Raw genomic sequence first — 20,554 nt, forward strand, 5'->3', positions numbered from 1 at the left:
CAACCATCCACCCGCCCTTAAAGGGTCACCTTTAAGAAAAGCTCTCATAAGGTATGAGGTAGAATTGCCTCTTTTAAGAACGCGTATTGCGCATGGGCGTATTTCATATAAGTATGTGTATATTTACGAAAGTATATTAAAAAATATTAATTATTTGTAGAATTATTATAAAAGAGAATAAAGTCTTAACGTATGAGCTACTTAGTACTAAATTATGAAACTATAATTGTTACGCTTATTGCGTCGGAAGAGGGCATAAGCGAACTACCGGACGGACGTAAGTTCTCCCGGAAATTTTAACGGTCGCTACGCGTATGACGCCGTCTTTCGAGGGATGCACTTTCTCTACTACTGCTAGAGGCCAAGCCAGAGGCGGTACGTTGTCATTTATAACTACGACGACAGTTCCCGGCGTAATAGGTACGGAAGGCGTATTCCATTTCAAACGAACTTGCAATCCGTGCAAATATTCCATCCTCCAACGATTCCAAAACGATTGGACCATTTTATCTATTAACGAGTACCTGTCAACCAAGTTAATTTTGTCTGGATTGACATCAGGCGCAGGCAAGGAGAATAGAGGCGCAGTATGTAGGAAGTGACTTGGAGTAAGAGCCGAAGGTTCGGCAGGGTCAGAGCTTAGTATTGTTAGCGGACGCGAATTGAGAAGACATTCGACCTGAATGAGCACAGTGCAAAGTTCCTCATAAGAAAGGAGCTGTTGCCCTATGACCTTGAACAGGATCGTCTTAGTCACCTTGATCATACTTTCCCATGAACCTCCAAAGTGTGGGGAATTGGGACAGATGAATTTCCAAGTTATGCGATTTTCAGCGCATTCCTGCTCTAGCTTCGGGTAATATTCTTCTCTTAGAAATTTATAGAGGTCCCGAAGGTAAGAAGCAGCACCCTGGAAGTTTTTAGCATTGTCGCTATGCAGCACCTGAACAGGACCACGACGTGATAGGAATCTTTTAAACCCGGCGAGGAAACTGGGGGTGCTGAGTGAGGTAGCAACCTCAATGTGCGTAGATCTCGTAGTGAGACACGTGAACAGCACAATATAAGCTTTCTCGCTGTGTACGCCACGGCGGCGTACAGGAACGTATGGTATAGGACCTGCATAATCGCAGCCGGTGAAACTAAAGGCTTTCAACGCTGGACGTGTACGTATATCAGGAAGATCCGCCATCAGCGGAATGGTTGGACGCGGTTTAAATCTAAAGCAAGTATTGCACATATGTACTCTTTGCCTGACAATACGGCGTGCCGACAGAATCCAGTACCTCTGACGAAGCAGGGCCATTAGGAGTTCGGGTCCAGCATGTAAATGTTTAATGTGGTAATAATCAATGATTATATTTACCACGTGGCCATTGCGAGGCAATATAACCGGATGTATTTTTTCAAAGCTAAGTCCAGAGTTGGCGAGACGACCGCCAACGCGGATAAGTCCATCATCAATAAATGGTCTTAGGCGATTAAATGCCGGTGAACATGTTTTATTATTTTTAATAAGAGAATATTCTTCAGCAAAATGCTGATTTTGCAGAGCGCGAAGCATTCTATTCTCTGCGAAATTTAAGTCGTCAGCGGTAACTGCACTAGTGCCGCGACGAGGCAGTAATTTAGCAAATCTACAAATGTATACAATTATACGTAGAAGTTTGCTCCACGAAGAAAAACGGAGAGCAAGCTCGTGTAAGTCGTTCGGGAGTATAGGTTTACACACAGTGTGTATAAGAACCTTCTTCTCGGGTACGTCTTCAATAGACTCTCCCTCTAGAGTTTTGAGTGGCCACTGAGACGGATGCATTGATGCCCATGGTGGACCATGCAGCCACAGAGGGTGTGAGAGAAGCTTCTCAGGAGTTACACCTCTCGATAGAATATCAGCAGAGTTCTCAGTGCCAGGGCAATGATAAAAGTTGTCTGGTGAGATATTCTCAGTTATCTGTACAACGCGATTCGCGACAAAAGTCTGCCATCTATGCGGTGAACTTTTTATCCAATATAGGGCGACTTTGGAATCGAGAAATGCATATGTAGCCTTGATTGGGATACGCTCAGAGTAAGTGTCATGTACTGTACGAAGCAATTTCGACAGTAGGACGCCACCTAATAGTTCGAGACGAGCAATTGAATGAGGTTTCGTCGGCGAAACTTTACTTTTCGCACAAGCAAGACGCACAGTGTTACCAGTAGGGGAGCTAACGTGTAAATAAACGACAGCACCATAGGCTGCGAGACTAGCATCTGATAGTCCCAGGAGAGTGACCTCACAGTCTGTTGTCACGCCCACATGACGCGGTATGTGTAGCTTATTTAGAGCTGGCAACTCATCGCAAAACTGTCTCCACATCTTAATGATGTGTGGTGGAGCTACAGTGTCCCAATCAAGATTTAATTGCCAAAGCATTTTAATTAATATTTTGGCATACACGACTGTGGGAGCAACGAAGCCCATTATGTCCCACAGACGGGCAACAGTCGACAAGATGGAGCGCTTAGTGCATGTCACATCGTCGGGCATAGAAATTTTAAAATAGAAAGCGTCATTTCCAGTAGACCAATGCAGACCAAGTATTTTATGGTGCATGGTTTTGTCAAACTCCACTTCAGTCGGAAGTTTGTGGGACGCAGGAAGGTTATCTAAGACCTCGCGAGAATTGCTGTTCCACTTAACTAATTCCCACTGTGCACCCTTAAAAAGATCGATCATCTGCAGCGACACAGTGACTGCCTCTAGTTCGCTTGGAAGCGAGAAAGCTACGTCATCCATATAAAGCGCGGGTAGCACAATGCTATTCGCTCGTGGATATTTTGCGCCGTCGTCATTCACCAGCTGTCTTACCGTGCGCAGTGCATGGAAGGGACTGGAAGTGAGACCGAAACAGACTCGATTGAACTGGTATAGCACAAGAGGGTCTTGTGGATTAAAGCGGTATAAGAAGCATTGATAGCGACGATCAGCTTCGCGCATAACGATTTGTAGAAACTGTTCTCGGCAGTCGGCTGTCATTGCCACTGCATGCAGACGAAAATTCAAAATTATTTTAAAAAGATCTCCCTGTAAATTTTGACCGGAATGTAGCAGATGGTTCAGTGCCTTTCCAGAACTAGAACGACAAGAAGCATCGACGACTAATCTCAGTCTCGTCGAGAGTTTGTCTTCACGTAAAATCCCCGTGTGTGGCATCACGTAAATCGGAACAGGATCTTTAGAATCATATGAAGGCGCGGGAGAAATATAATCTTTCGCGAGATAACCTTTTATGACGTCATCATATGCCGACCTCAATTTATTCGAAGCTTCAAGCTTTCTTTCGAGGCAGATGAAACGTTTCTTAGCTATGTCCAAAGAATTCCCTAGGGAATATAGATCCTCTTTAAATGGCAGCCCGACAACGTATCTGCCCGTATCGGGATCTCGGACAGTAGTCGAAGTGTAGAAGTCTTCGCATTCATTATCATCAGGATTCTGAATGGAAGCGGAAGGAAGTTCTTCAAGTTCCCAGAAACGCTTGACTAAAGAGTCAATAGCAGGAGGCTCTTGAACGAAACAACATGTCAAGGCCGTATGAGTATTTATAGTAGGTATCGTAGGCGCATTGCCCATGAACACCAGACCTAACACCGTGCGCAATGCAACGGGCACCGACGGGTCGCGACGTGACGTATGGACGTCGTCGGGGAGAAGCAAATGTGGAAATAGGGAAGCTCCTATTAAAGCATCAATTTTATCAGGTACGCCGTAACTCGCATCGGCAAGCGGAATACCTTTAAGGTGTGATAGGACTGCCGTATCTATCACAGCCGTAGGTAATTTGTCTGTCACTTTATCAACAACAAGTGGCGAGATATTAAAACTAACGTTATCATCAAAACGCGAATAAAACGTCAAGTCAACCGAGCTGGATTGTACAACCTTCTCAATTCCACCGAACCCCTTCACGATAGTACGTTCTGTGAATTTAGTTTGCAAACCCAAGCGATCACAACATTCTTTTGAGAGGAAATCGGCCTGCGAAGCAGAATCCAACAATATACGTATAACTTGCCGTTCACCATTACAGTCGTAAACAGCAACTTGTGCGGTAGCCAATAAGACAGTAGTTCGCTTGTCTTCCACACGATTCATCAAATTGCTATTATACACCTGCGTAGCGCTTGTAGACGGGCTTACGCGCGTAGCGCACAGTGCTACGTCGGCGCGATCATCCGCTACGGGCGATGACGCGGTAACGGTAGGTGCGTTCGGTGGCGGCATGACGGTATTCAACTGAGGCGCGCGGGAATGTTCCTCGCGTTGGTCAAAGTGCAGCCTTTTGTTATGTTTCTGACCACACGAACAGTGCGGGGAGACTTCACATTGCCCGACTTTATGTTTTATAGACAGGCAGTTCACACAGGCATTCTTCTCCTTGACGCACTTAAAACGTTCTTGAGGAGTTAATAATTTATTAAAGTCAACACATTTATATAAATGCGCATGTGTTATATTTCTACATAGACACTTGGACGTAGGCTTATCAACCGTGCTTATATAGGCCTGATACTTCGGCGCATTGCCAGAAGTCCCGTTATTCAAATGTTTTATATTTTTATTATGACGTGTATTAGAAGGGTTTGTGACATTCGTATTCGTACGCTCAAACACCTTCGCGCGTGTTGTGATAAATTCCACAAAGTCGTCGAAAGTAGGTATATTCTTACCGCATTTAATTTCAAACGCGCGTACACTCTCAGTATCGACCCTTTGTGTAGCTATATGTAGTATGATAAGATCAGCTAGGTTATCTAACTTTAGGTTTTTTAAAGCGCTTACTGCGCCAGCGAACCGGTCTATGAAATCTTCAAAGTTAGTCGCAGAGGGAGTCTGAAAACCCTTATAGCGAAATAATTCATGTAGGTACGCGGAAGTCAACATACGTTTATCATCGAACCTATTGACGAGTGTTTGTAAAATGAGCTGATAATTCTCAGCACACGGAGAAATTCCAGCGATTGCGCTTTTTGCCTTCCCTGTCAGCTTCGGTAACAGATAAAATAGCTTTTCTGCATCTGTGAGTGATGGATTATTATCTACTACTGACTTAAAGGTCGTATAAAACATCTGAAAAGATTTAATGTCACCATCGAATTCTAATATCGATATGGGAGCTAGCTTCGGCTTGGCTTTTAGCAGCGCGGAGGTCGCATTATGTATTTCTGGTGTCGTATTTAAAGTTGAGCATTTTGTATGAGTTCGTTTGACCCTATTATACAAAGTCTCAAAAGCATACAGACTTTTGTAATCAGGTTTTGCATCTGAATTTAAGTTTAATAAACGTGTATTATAATCGTCTACAATAGACTCGTACTTTAAACGCAATGAATCAATTTGTGAAGATTCGTCTAGAAAATGTTCTCTTTTTTCAACGTTCGTATGAACATCGGGTTCACGAGATAAGTCAAAGACATTTTGCATGATACCGAATATAGCTTCACGTTTAGCAATTAAGATAGACAGTTTAGTATCCTGAATCTCCTTATCACTTTCGCTAGTTTTAGAATCTACTTTAGGAGGCATTTTACTAAAGTGTAAGTGAGACAATTATCTAACAATCACGAAATACCTATATTTTTATGTGAGTATGATAGGTTAATAGCCAATCATATACTGGTAAATTAAGTAGGTCGCGCGGAGTGCGGATAATATGCGCAAGCGCGCTTCGTTCGATATTACGCGTGGTCGGGTTATATCGAATGTTCGATCGACCAGAGGTTCGTATAGACAAATCTCGACCTTATATGCTAGGTCTTACGACTCTTGAGTAAATGTTTCACAACCGAAGGTACTACAATAATTAATAATTGCAAGTTTTAAGATTTGTTTTAATTGTTAATTCAATTTAAATACACTAATATTTATCGAAATATACATAAATATGTGTAGATAATTAGTATGTCTAACTGGGGAAATAGCTAGCTCAATGCTATAATGCCGCTTATGCCAGTATTAAGACAAAGAAAATAGATGACGCAATGACCTATTTTATTTAAAATTATATTATTTCAATTATTAGAGCCTATAGAAGTATTCTAACAAGGAAACTAATGCTTCAATACGTTAATATGAAGGAAATGCTGTAAATATCCGGCTCGACGGAACCAAATAAATATGTATGCGCCAAGTTATATTAAGTTATTTAAGATTTTTATTTCGAATGAGTGGACTGTATTTTTTGCGGTAAATTGGTGTACAAAAGAAAGATACAAGGAATCAGAGCACAAGGAAGACAGCACTTACTTGACCTTATTTTTCATGGGTAGGAGCACGCCGTCCGTTGATCCAAATATTCCTCACGAAGTCCTCTCTTCTCGAACACCACCACTTATGTTATATTTCGGCACACACATAAATATAGGAATTATGCTTAAAAGGATCTCATTGAAACTTCTAAGGTATATTATGATATTTTATGGCTTATTTTCAGGCAGCCAGTAAACTCGTATTGCCCGTTACTTTTCGCAATCGGAAAGCAAGTCGTCCGCAAACGTCTTAATCGTTTGCTTCCGTTAATTTAAGTGACAGCTCTGCGTTCTAGTGTTTTTGAGGCGTATGAGGGCGCCAGTCTCTTCACGGAGAATCGTTCAGTGCTGTTTTAGGTTGGATATGGGAGAATAGGAACACCAATGAAATTTTAAATTATTATTTAAGACTTAATTATAACTTGGCGCAACCAATTATTATCTTATATCTTTCAACGAGCAATTCTTGTATATATATATATATATATATACATATATATATATATATATATATATATATAATTGGTATCTCGGAATCGGCTCCAACGATTTTCATGAAATTTAGTATACAGGGGGTTTCGGGGGCGATAAATCGATCTAGCTAGGATTCATTTTTAGAAAATGTCATTTTATTTGTGTTTTCCGGTAATCGGTTATTGGTGCAACGAAGTTGCACGGGTCAGCTAGTTATTATTATATGTATATTCTAAGTATTTATGTATATAATTAATAAAAATATTCATCAGGCATCTTAGTACCCATAACAGAAGCTACGCTTACTTTGGGACTAGATGGCGTATTGATGTGTGTATTATATTAGATCGTAGTATAATCTGCAGGTGATTATAAATTGACCACTGGCAGGAATCGAACCTGATATTCACCGTCAGCACTGGCTACAAGGTCGCCGAAACAACAAAAACAAAATTACGCTTTATAGATCAGATTAAATTTCAAGTACTCTACAAGCTACAACTGGTTATCTTAATGTAGAGAGGAACTCTTAAACTCAAGATAAAATCGGCAACTGATAATATCGATTTAACTTACTACTACGTTGCCTAGAACTCACTTTATGACGGCCGATTGGCGCAGTGACAGCGGCTCTGCTTTCTCAATCCAAGGCTGTGAGTTTGATTCCCACAAGTGACTGTCCAGAGCTTCAGTAATTTACAATTTCAGAATCTTCTTAGGTCTTGTCCGGTGGAAGGCATTGGCCGTGGCTATTTACCACCCTACCGACAAAGACGTGCCGGAATGCGATTTAGCGTTCCGGTACGATGTCGAGTGGAAACCAATTAGGGGTTATGTAACTGGCATACCCCTAACAGGTTAGCCCGTTACCATCTTAGGCTGCATTATCACTTACTAGCAGGTGAAAAAGCCACTTGTAGTGGAATAAAAGAAAAAAAAAATAACTGAGTGTTTATAAAGTTTTTTCAATATATAATATTAGCACGATATGTTTATCGCTAATTACACACTAACCTCACAATGTAAACCAAATATATATTAAAATTATTTTTATTACGTGACGGCCGACTGGCGCAGTGGGCAGCGACCCTGCTTTCTGAGTCGTAGGTTCGATTCCCACAACTGGAAAATGTTTGGGTGATGAACATGATTGTTTTTCAGTGTCTGGGTGTTTATCTGTATATTATAAGTATTTATGTGTATCATATTCATAAAAATATTCATCACCTATCTTTGTAACCATAACACAAGCTACGCTTACTTTGGGGCTAGATGGCGATGTGTGTATTGTCGTAGTATATTCATTTATTTATTATTTATTTATTACGTACCAATAATAACTATTAAATTAGCTAACACATTTACTATGAATTTAATATACTAAACACAGCAAAGAGTAGCTGACTGTATCTTTGTCGCTCGGTTTCACTCGGCGTTCCCGAGTTCACCCGATCGATCCTTTCACGTCGGAGCGTGACAGTTCAGCCTAACTTACTACCTATAGAAATGTCGGTGTGCGGTTCGCCAAAAGTATGCTTTTTCCTTTCCGAAAATACATAAAGTTTTTCGACACTACCCACGTTCACATCATCATATTATGATAATAATTGTCTGAAAACATTCCATCACGCGTGCAACACGTGCGCAACGATTATTTTGTCAATTGTATCACGAGTGATAACGCAGATAGGTTATTTGTTATTAACGTGATATACTAATACCGCGATAGTAGATACACTACACTTGTCTGTTATAATGATGTTAACATCTACTGGTACTACTTTTTTATTCAACACCAACTTTGCGGTGCGCTTTCAGCAGCGTTATACTCAAAAGACCGACTAAGTATTAGTCGTACTCGAGCACTGAAGGTTCCGTAATCCGTACTCTAGAATGAAAATTATTAAAGTGAAACTATAAGTAGTAACATCACTATCGGAACAGTTTCATAGAATTTTCATTTTGATTGTTAACTTTGGCATCTGTGCGTCAAAATAAGTGTTACGTTTGGTTTTGTCGTCATAATATATACTTTCAATACACTGAACTATTCATATCAGCGATTCAATATAAATAACAGAACTAAAACTTAAGGTAGATACGCTACACTAATCGTCTGTTATAAATAATGTGACAGTTTTTAATATGTAGGTACACCAACACCAACTTTGCGGTGCGATTCCAGCCGCGTTTTATTAAAAAAAACGGCCAACTACGAATCAAACTCGTGCACTGATGGTCCCGTACTCTAGAATAAAAAATATTAAAGTGAAACGATAATATTATGGGTTCATGTTTTTAAGGCAAAGTTCGGTGTTTGTACGTCGAAAGAAGTATTCAGAAACGTTATTAATAGAAAATCTCTTTGCCTAATGAACCGCAAAAATATATATATTTTTTAATACATTTACATTAAAAATATGTGAGCCATCACGGGACGCCTGGCATATGTCAAACATCGAAATTATTTTGTAAAAGTATCAGACACCAAAGTACAAATTATGACAGGGGCTAAATATGACATTATAAAAAAATACAATATTACGAATTTTCTCCAGAAAATTATGTCAGTTTATTTAATATACACTTATTTTGTTTATACACAAAAATTTTTGCGCATGGCATCGCGGTCTACTCGCTATTACCTATAGACTACGCCTATTACACATAAAATATGCGAATTTAAAAAAAAGTCACATTTGGAGTACGGGACAGTCTCTGTCTTTTATATTACAGCGGGCTCAGTAAATGAATTTCTCGTTGGGCGTATAACTTCCTCAATAGCACTGCCCTATTGTTAAATTTATAAAAAAAAATCTCCTTAGGCTGCCTTTGGTTGCTTGTAGAAAACCGTGTTCTTCTCTTGTTCCGTCTATTATTACTATAAAAAAATAGGAGGAAGTTAAAGCATAGATCCATTACGCAGCTACAATGCAACTATCAAAACGTTATCAATAAGGATATTATGCAAAAATGTATTACGCATTTAAAATAAGTACGTACACGTTTACGAAGTAAACTTGACAATTCCCAAGCAATATACCATATCAAAGATAAATAAATAATGTTATCGCGGACACCTTGGATTTTCACACAGACAAAGTATTTTCGGTGGGTGTTTTATTATCAAATTCCTTGTTACTATGTGTTTTCTCGATTTGAATATATATACGCTTTAAGTTTTGAGTACCTACATGTGTTGTCAGGAAACCGTAATATGATAAAAGGATCTTTTATATGTTTTATCAAAGATAACATAAATTATAAATTTGATTCCAGGTGTGACGTTGTTTTGAAGTTTTAGCCTTTAACATGATTTATAGGTTAGGGTGGGTCATTTGTTGAGAGGCTGTTGTAATGCAAGAAAATTCAAAATTCTAAAATTTAATATACGACGTGTAATGGTAAATTACGTAATACTGTTAAGGGGTCCATAAGGAATCACCCTGTAAAAATATTAAATCAAAAGAAGCATATTTAACTTTCCATACAAACTAATTCAAAACATTCTGATCTGTTTACTTATGACAGCCCTATTGAAGATAAAAGACCGACACGTGCACAGTACCTATGCCACGCGACGCTTACGTACTAAAGTGGCAGGGCACTCGTTTATACTTTTGCGTTCGATGTAAATACTATGGCAATGGTTTACTCAAAAACTATTAGCGTATCGGTTTCACAAATAAGTCTCAAAAAAAACGGAATAATGTACCTCTATAGCCACTGAAGTATTATTTCGGTTTCAATTTACACGTTGTATAGCATCAAGAATTTGAAATGTGTATTTGTTATGTTCCTAGTGACTCTACCACCTAGTTTGAAAGGTCAATTCTACCGAGAAGAAGCCGGCAAGAAGCTCAGCAGTTGCTTTCATCCGACATTAATAATTTACTATTTAACATTCTATCTTTGTACTATCATTTCATTTAGGTTAATACCTATGACTACTATCAGATGTAAACAGAAAAATTAAACAGACGAATGGCATCTGAGTCGCCTAAATATAGCGGAGGGCGTTGGCCCTTTTAGTAAATGTAGCGCATCTCGTTATCTTTCAGTTTCATAATCTCCTAGTACAAATTCCGAGTTTTTACAGTGAGTAATGACAAACTTATTCATTTTCTATATTCAATCTAGTACCTACCTGCCTACCTACTACCAATTTGAAACTTCCGATGTATCTACCTAATTATATTGAAGGAATTTTATTTATATGGAATATCTTGATTGATGTAGTAAGTAGGTGGGTGTTAATTAATTTCTTTAGATGTTACCTTTTGTCGACGGCACGGTGGTGTACGGTAAAATTCGTAAGAATTTATGATTACACCATAATATTTTTAGGTCTACTTGTGAATTTTGGTTATTAAATGTTTATATTATTATCATTATAATCCATCCGTAATCAATAGATTTATTACTTAGCTACGTTGTTTTCTCAAAAGCCCTTTAATTTTTTTAAACAATTAATAACTTCGCTAAGCAACTCATCAACATATTAAAGATAGATTGAATATAGAGAACGGACGTTAATCACAAGGCATAGTTACCCAGATAGGTTCTGCCCACTATTAATAGTAATTTAAATATTTGTTCCGTTTGCGTGGAGACCTCGGGGCGAGTGCAAGTGCAAAGAATTCTCGCGAGACTATTAAACAGCGGCTGGCTCATTTTTGCGCAAAGAATGAACCTGGCTGTTCAGCGCGGAAATGCAGCAAGCATTCTTGGCACCAGTCCATGCGGCCTATACTCGTGCAGTAATAAGATTGGATAAAAGTTATATTGTAAAATTATTAAACAAAAGTTATATTCAAATTTAATTAAAAATAAAAAACATTACCTGTTACGATAATCAACATTATCAGCCTATTAGTGTCCCACTGCTGGGCACAAAGCGGCCACCACGCTGCTTATAAAGTAATCTCGTCCATCGTGCAATATTTATCAGATTTCGTTCTCAAATTTACAATAAAATGTATTTTTCGATTAATAAGTTCTCATTTCAGATATATTTTATTTTATTTAGGCATCGATTTATTGAGAATCGACTAAAGTAGGCCCTACTCTATGTTTACGTAGAGTCAGTCTCTATCTACGTCTGTATCATCTATCCGTACGTTATTTTCGACACACCGCTCATCCGGCCCATTAGCTCAGTTGGTTAGAGCGTCGTGCTAATAACGCGAAGGTCGCGGGTTCGATCCCCTCATGGGCCAACAATTTTTTTTTTTAAAGCAATTTAAAAGTAATATATCCCTATAAAAAGATGAGATATTATTAAACAGGTTTAATTCAAGGTATATTTTTGATATGTATAATTATAAAAATTTACAGATTTTATTTGAATATAAAAATACATATATACTTTTGTATATGTATTAGGTCAGCTTATATAGCTATAAATAATACACAGCTTTTTAGTAGTAGTAAAGCGTTTTGTGACAGAGCTCTTGTAAGGAAGTACTATCGCCATGGTTATTTCTGCCGCTAAGCAGCAGCAGCACAGTTGCAATACTGTGTTCCGGTCTGAAGGGCGTGATTGCCGGTGTAATTACAGGCCCATGAGGCTTAACACCGACGCCTCAAATTAATGGACACAGGGTGGCATGTTGTGGGACCTGCTCCTTGCATGCCCCGTGAAGGGCTGCTCTGTTTATAGGCGATGGGCCATTGGCTTGGTTCGAGAATTATTACTTATTTATTTATTTTTTGCCTTGGTAACCGTCTGGTACTCCCATTGTGTAAAACGAAGTTCTTCAGTAATTCTTCTTCTTCTTCTTCTTTCACCTTTAAAGCAATCATGCTCTGGAACAATCTGCCTGCTGAAATCCGTGGAAGTAGTTCCCTTCCGATATTTAAGAGTCGTCTGAAGGACTACTACCTCTTTTTGAGTGATGGAATTTGAAGTAGATTCTTTATATTCTTTTTTTTTTTTAAACTGTGTGTTCAAATCTACTTATATATATTATGTTTGTTATATATTTATATACATTATGAATATTTTATATTTATATATTACTTATATTTATTTAAATTATATATGTATTTGTATCTTTAAATTTTGCTATTTATGTGTATCTATCAACACTCTTGGCACTATCCCGTTCTCTTGCTGTAAGTCCCATCTACAAAGGTTGCCTGTAAGAGATTCCTTGCAGCAATAAGGCCGCCTTTGCATGTCTACATTGTGTACTGTATACTCCTTATTGTTTCTTTTCCTGTATGTCATACGTGCAAAAAAGTGTTTCTTCTTCTTCTTCTATAAATAAAGCTCTTTTAAATTATCATCATTTTGGTAGTTTTCGGCGGGGGCTAGTTACCAGTGGCGTGCACTTCATACATGCACAAAAGCTCTGCCTAACCTTAACTTTTTTTTAAACTCATATCACTCACAACTCACATGCTCTTTGACACGTCCTTGGACAGGGTTAAGATTTATTAAGTTGTTAATAGAGCCCTTAGCAATATCCCTTTAACAACACATATTTTAAACAAAAGTATAATTTCATTAATTTATTTTCAACAAATTTGTTTATTTATGGATTTGAGACTACACAAGAGCAACTGAGATTTTGTTCTGACGGAAGTAACGCTTACGTCAGACGTCTGTGTAGATTCCGCTATTTAAATTTGGATTGGTCGTAAGTATATGTCATAATATACTCCACGCTTTTTGACTTAAACGTTAGCTAGTGGCAAATATCATAATCAAATAGGATTATCTATTTCCAATATTTTCAAACGCGTCATATGTGAATAGCAAAGTGAATGAAAGTTCAACAGTTTCAATAATATATTTTAAATTGCAAAGTTTTTCAGAAATCTCTAAATATACTTGTTTATTTGTGACTTTTGTAATAAATAAATTATTAATAAATTTTCTGACGATTGCGACTTTCTATAATATTCAATGACAAGGTTATATTGACATGTGCTGACATTCAATTTTGTACTCTTAATTATTCTATTTAACAAATGAAAACATTTATAAAATGTGAAAGTTATATTAATGAATTTTAAATAGAATATATAATGAAATAGTGAATATTAAATGAAATCGGCGCAGTCCCAGGAACATTTTACTCTTTCATCAATAAATAATAATAAAAGTTTTTCTTCAATCGCGCGTAAAGGTTACACACACACAATTATTTTTATAGTACTTAGAGTCGCATAATGTTGCCACATAAACAAATGCAATATCAGCTAGTAGTTAGGTACGCCAGTTAGTGCGAATAACCAGTATCGGCCGGTTAGCTATCTAGGGTCAAACGTCGGCACATATGACCTGTCGCCCACTCTGCATCGCCATAAGTGGTCACAGATAAGATTAGTATGTAATAAATTATGCCCATGTGTGTTTTTGTTGAAAACAGTTTTAATTGGGCCAGAATTAGGAGCATCGGAAGGTTGTTTCTTTATTTAGTGTTTTTAATAAGTGTTTGCGGATGTTATTATCTCAATTGTTAATAAATATATCAAGAATAATAACACATTTGACGGTCGACTGGCGCAGTGGGCAGCGACCCTGCTTTCCGAGTCCAAGGCCGTGGGTTCGATTCCCACAACTGGAACATGATTGTTTTTCAGTGTCTGGGTGTTTATGTGTATATTATAAGTATTTATGTGTATTATATTCATAATAATATTCAACAGCTATCTTAGTACCCATAACACAAGTTACGCTTTCTTTGGGGCTAGATGGCGATGTGTGTATTGTCGTAGTATATTTATTTATTAGTTACATATAATAATTATTTTATTTTTAATAAACGAAAAATAAAACATTATATATTTTCGCAAACATAGCAAATTTTGCAAAGTTATTTTTATTCGTGTTAAAGTTTTTTGTGAATTCAATTTGCAAGTTACATAATTAATCAACTTAATAAGTTAACTGCACATCAGTCTAGAAATAGAAAATCGTAGAGTGTTTGTGACAGGGATAGACGTGTGACGTCCGAAGAAGTAGGTAGGTACTACAGGCGATTCAAGTTCAACTTCAAAAATGTTTTATTCATGTAGACTTTATCACAGGCACTTATGTTATATTAAGGTCATGGTGAAACCTACATTGGTTAAATTAAAACTAAAGCTAGGAGGGTTTGAACGCGCCCTGATCTAAGAAGAGTCAACTTCCCATCAGGTTCCGACCATCTGCTTGTTGCGTCAATTATTATGAATATCAAGCTTTATTTGCTATAGTCCGCAAAAACAGGATGCAGAAACATGAATTACATGGTGTAATTTATAAATTCTATGTTAAGTTCTAGTTCTATTGCAAAGTAAACATCTCCTGAGGATGCTCCGGTTTCAGAGCGAAATGTGCGTAGAGGAAGATATTATAAATTACACCATACAGATTCTCCTGCTTTTCGCGGACTATAGCAAATTAAGCTTAATTTTCATAATATATAATGGATTTCCGCAAAGTAACTGCTTCTATCCAATGGGTAAATTATTGATATTTATTTATTTATTTATTAGTCTATAAAATAAAATGAGCCTCAAGCGATAACAGCAATATTATTTTTTAATTTTTCTTCTTTGGACAAGAGCGATAAATATACAGCCCATTGTGTCACATAAATCCTCGAGTCTATAGCTGCCAAGTGCCAGCAATGGTTTCGATGAATATTTTAATACTTTAACCACAGACAATACAAGTAACTTCAATACAACGTGAAAAAACAACGGCAACATTGTAATTATATTCTTATCATTTTGTATTCTAGATATATTATGCACCTATCCTTATCTGTATTTAAGACCTGTGAGCGCTCATGTACCTGCTGTAATTAACTGCAAACTGACTGATTGTTGCATATAAAATAAACTAAGTAGCTTTTATTTTTTATTAGTTTTGAAAGTACTTACCGTAGATTCACGAGGTTTTCGAACAAAATTGAATTGGAGGCTGGAATAAAAAATAATTAAAAATTGCTAAATAAATAAAAATTACATACATTATACCATGGAGTGTTGCTTAACGGAAAATCTATCATAAGCCTATCCTATATAGAAAAGTAAGTAGGATGTCTACCCAGCACGGCTGGCCTGGACAGAAGACAATTTTCTCCCCGGGGAAAGGATAAAAATTTATCTTCTCCCACAGCTTTATCAACTCTCAGAGCACTGGCGCACAAGTGGAAAATGACATCTAAATAATATAAGTGTATAATAAACGGGGATAAGCTTCTACTATTTCATGTTTCTGTGGTTAACCAGGCTCACACGCTAATTATATCCTTCGTCAGTGGATCTCATTTTTGTCTCCGGCCTGGGCTACCCCTGCTGGTGAACAGAAAAAATAGTTTTTATATTATGTTACTCACGTAGGTTTGTTTTTTTACTACTTTCTAGCTCCAAGAAATACTAGGAAAGTATCCCGAAGACACTTATCAGTAAGTAGCCAAAAATTTCCGATTTCCGAAAAGTGAAATTGACAGTTATTTTTAGTTTTCCTAGCTACATCTAATACTTAGTACCTACTTAGTACAATAATTGTAACGCTGAACTGATATCAACCTTCAAAAGTTATTTAATTCCAGATAATATTGCAAATACGAATATTTACACTTAACAAACACCAAACAAACAGGCCTGACCCTAGATCCAATACAGACACATTATCTTGTGTTGACATTTTGCCAATCTACGAGCCATGAAGCATTTGCGTAAGCGCACTAATCAGGACTAGCTTCTGAAGGCCCCTATGTATGAACTACTTTCAATCTAAGCAGCAATACAGCGGTAGGTCATACTAAATTGGGCGCCGTTATCATAAAGTAGTCATCGTGGGAGCTCCGTAGTACGTTAGACATCAGTCGGCGACGGATCGTCGTCGGCTCAACACCTCTCTGGGGAGTATTGTGCATTTTGTACAAAAAAAAAAATATTCTGCAATAATAAAAGTCACTGAATTCTAGCAGCTAAATAATAAAATGGCATGATTTAAAGAGATAGTTCCTGTAATAAATGTGGATCTTGGTCTACTATAAATTAAAAAAAAAAATTTTGAAATACATATTATATACACAAATAACGAATAAATAAATAATCGTGAGCTTTTTAGACAAAATGCACGATTAAATAAAAAAAAATTATAATAGAAAAATTTAACTTGAATATCATCAGCCGTAAAGAAACAACTAAAACAATTAATTTACAATAACAGTGTTGTTTAAATAGGTAGTTTATTTTCTTTCACTATCACACGGAGAGCGAGTTTAATTAGCTTAGGTATCAGATTTACTCTAATTAACGTAAGTATTTACACCCAAGATAACCAAATACTTACGCCACAATATTTATATTTTTATACCTACCTAGTGACAGAATACAGATAAGAAAACAGAACAGAGAAAGTATGTACTCAATTTAAAGTTAAACAGTCACGCCGTATGCGTGTGAATACCTCTAGTGGGTACGTACTCTGTTTTCAATGGCGTCTCAGCAAAACAAAGCCACGCGCGCTTCGCGTGGCTGCCGCACAGTTTAAAAATAGAACGCACGGTGTTAAAATCGACGACCAGATTAGCATTATCTTTGTCCCCCGTCTTGCTACATAGAAACTATAATGAAGCAGGGGAGCGTGAGTGGGTTAACGGGGGTCAAGGTGATTTGGTTTCAAAGTTCCTTCGCGTCTTTCGTAGGACCACGCCCTGCTGTTTTCAATGCGTCGCGCGTTCCAAATTTAAATGCTTGGTTGTTTGGTTGTGTTATGATTCTGGAGGTCTTTATTCTTTGTTGTTGCTAAATATGCGTGTGATGTATTATTATTGCCAGCGGGATTATTCTCATGATTTGAATGGAATTTATGTTAACGTTTCTATTTTTCAGAGAAGGAATTTATGACAGGGTAAAAGAATTCAGCTAATGAGTCTCGTCTGCTATGCTACAAACAAGTTAGTAAACAATATAAAAATTAAAAAAATAAAATAAACAGATGGAAATCATTGCGCGTGCGCAAAGCACTTCCTCAAGCAGAGATCACGTCATTCCCTCTGAGTTTCATTTAAAGGAATAAAAAAATACTACAATATCGGCAACACAAGTCTTTTCTCATTCGCTGCACAAATGTAAGGCAGCGGTAATCACACGATGTGGTGAACTGGTCCAACCTCGTTTTACGCTCTTTTCATAAATGACGTAAAATTTCGTTACCGCACGGAACCTTGGAAACAGAATGTTTTTGAATAAAGCAAAATAATTGACACTGTTGTCGCGATTCACGTGAATCTTTAAATTTCGTAATATTTTACAAAAATGGCGTAACAAATTAGCAATATCCAAACGTGATATTTTTAATTTCACAAGTATAATCTGTGTTATTTTTTTCTTTCAGCTGTTGTTATTGTACAAGCGTTAATTAAAAAAAAAATGTTCAAAATTAGTTTGGTATAAAAAACTAAACCTTTTTCTACATTTTAGTTTATTTATAAAAGCTTTGTTTTAAGTTTTTCCTCAACTACTATTTTTATTATAGGAAAATTAATCGGTTAACCATTCACCATCAAATTTGTTAATATTAGAGAAATCGGCTGAAGATTATGGTTAGAAATTAAAATTATCAATGTAAAAGTTTCCTCGTTTACAAAAAAAAAAGTATAAATAAGAATAACACTTGACCACAGAACAAGCACTTGACAATGGTTCAATCGCTCAGCGCGCAGAATCAATAAACCAAAAAGAAGAAGAATTAAAATTATAATCATTCCTGCCATATCGACTATAGATGAAAATTACATAAATAAACAAAAATCTTATTTTGCTAATTGGAAAATGGAATAATCTTATCAAGTTAGTGTATTGTCTTCGGTTCTCAATATAGCTACAAAGTTTGAACGAAATCAGACTGTTTGAAGTTCGGCAAAATCAAGGAGTCAGGTACAAAAAGCCTTCCTAATTCAAATTTACCAACAGCTTCACAGATATAGGTATGCTACAAAGTTTTATCCTATTAAAGAAAGAGTCCACCGGGTGCCTTTTAACAACCAAATGTTACAGTATTTTTATAAAGTAGGTAAGTAAATAATTATATTAGTGTATGAAGTAGTATAAATGTTTATTAGTGTGTATGTAATGACGTTTTGGAATTAAAGGCTATTTTATTTTATTTTTATTTATAAGTAAATAATAGAACTTTTAAAAACTGTAAAATCATTGAAACACACATATCATCTTCATACCCTGTGCATACCCTCTATGCACGCCACTGTTGTCCACAACCGAAAATGTGATGTATATGAATGTTTTTCAGTGTCTGGCTGTTTATCTGTATATTAGAAATATTTATGTATATTATTCATAAAAAATATTCATCAATTATTTCAGTATACATAACACGAGCTACGCTTACACAAAGTGTCATGTAAACTTAATTTGACAAAAAAAATTACAAAAAATTTAACTCACCGAAAAGTGTTAGGTGACTTAAAACCCACAATACAAATTGCAATAACTAAACAAGTAATTATGTTTTCTCTTATACAACTTTGTAGGTAAATAAAAAACGGAAAAGCGTCAATCTACCCGCATTACTTGCTCGCACGTGTATGATAACTTTTTTCGGTGTTAGTTTTTAATCACACAGTTTGAACTTGGGTCATGTTATTTATTTTATTCGCAGTTTTTGATAGCTCACGTGTTTTAAGCAAAGAATAAAAAGACGTTACCCGCGTTGAATAAGACTCTACACGTTTTTGGAGTTGCAATAAAACATGAATGATTTCCAGAACCTGCTTATGTTACCTCTCTCAACTATCTGTATTACAAAAATCAAGCCGATCGGTTGCTATGTTCCTGTCAACCCTTTGGAGGTTTATATTTTATTGATATTTGGATAATATTTTACCAGATTTTCCTGCTTTTTGCTGAATATAAACGTTTATGCTTAATGTTTATTGTATCTTATGTTTAATGTTCATGACATCTGATATATATTTCTACTAACACTAATTAGAATCCTGAAATCGCGTATTTGTTATAATTATAAGGGTCAAACTGTTTCTTATTACTACGCCCTGACAGGGCCTCATAATTTTGTAAAGGCATGGATGCAAGTAAATAAATAAATTAATATATCATGGAATTTCGCAAAGTAACGCCTGCTTCTATCCAAAGTTTTTCGTGGGCCAAATGTTGCCCTCCTTTTTTTCGACTAACTGCTAAAAATAAAGTCGATTTCTCATTTAGTTATTTTTTGTATTTTATTCTTTTTCTACAAAATAGCCCTTGACTGCAAACTCACCTGGTGCTCAGTGATGATGGAGTCTAAGATTTTAGCGGTACTCATATCCTTAATCGGTCTCTACGCGACATCGCACCGGAACACTAAATCGCTCAGCGGCACTCCTTTGTCGGTTGGGTGTTAACTAGCCACGGCCAAAGCCTCAAACAAACAAATAAACGTACGTGTTGGTGAATCGTTTATTTTCTCTACACCTCACCTAAATCCCTGCTTTCATGCCTACAATTTTTGTATTCTTTTATTTTGTTTATTCTTTATTTTATGCATAATTTTATGTTTGACTGCAATAAAGTATTTCTTCTTCTTCTTCGAAATCATTAGGCATCCGGATTCAGTGATTACTAGGTTTAGCGAAAACGGGCATTACTGTTATTGACTTGGTTACAAACCCATTTCGGATTCTATAATAAATTAGGGTATTAAACACTACCCTCGATTAATTTCTGATCTGACATCATATCAACCTATTACTGGCCCACTACAGGGCCCGGGTCCCCCCCTACAATGAGAAGGGGTTAAGGCCGTAGTCCA

General features: G+C 36.7%; 1 protein-coding gene and 1 non-coding gene across 2 annotated transcripts; one reads left to right on the top strand and one right to left on the bottom strand.

The window, feature by feature from the left end:
• Positions 1-235: 235 nt before the first annotated feature.
• LOC120637004 lies at positions 236-5,572 on the bottom strand. The gene is made up of 3 exons (XM_039908585.1): positions 4,933-5,572; positions 4,051-4,443; positions 236-3,780 (listed from the first exon to the last, which is right to left on the bottom strand). Exons 1-3 carry the CDS (start codon positions 5,570-5,572, stop codon positions 236-238), a joined length of 4,578 nt encoding a protein of 1,525 aa, XP_039764519.1.
• Positions 5,573-11,913: 6,341 nt separating this feature from the next.
• On the top strand, positions 11,914-11,987 carry Trnai-aau. The gene has a single exon. It is a non-coding gene; the product is annotated as a tRNA-Ile (tRNA).
• The last annotated feature ends 8,567 nt before the right edge of the window (positions 11,988-20,554 follow it).

Source organism: Pararge aegeria, chromosome 3 (assembly GCF_905163445.1).
Source record: "Pararge aegeria chromosome 3, ilParAegt1.1, whole genome shotgun sequence".
Taxonomy (NCBI): Eukaryota; Metazoa; Arthropoda; class Insecta; order Lepidoptera; family Nymphalidae; genus Pararge; species Pararge aegeria.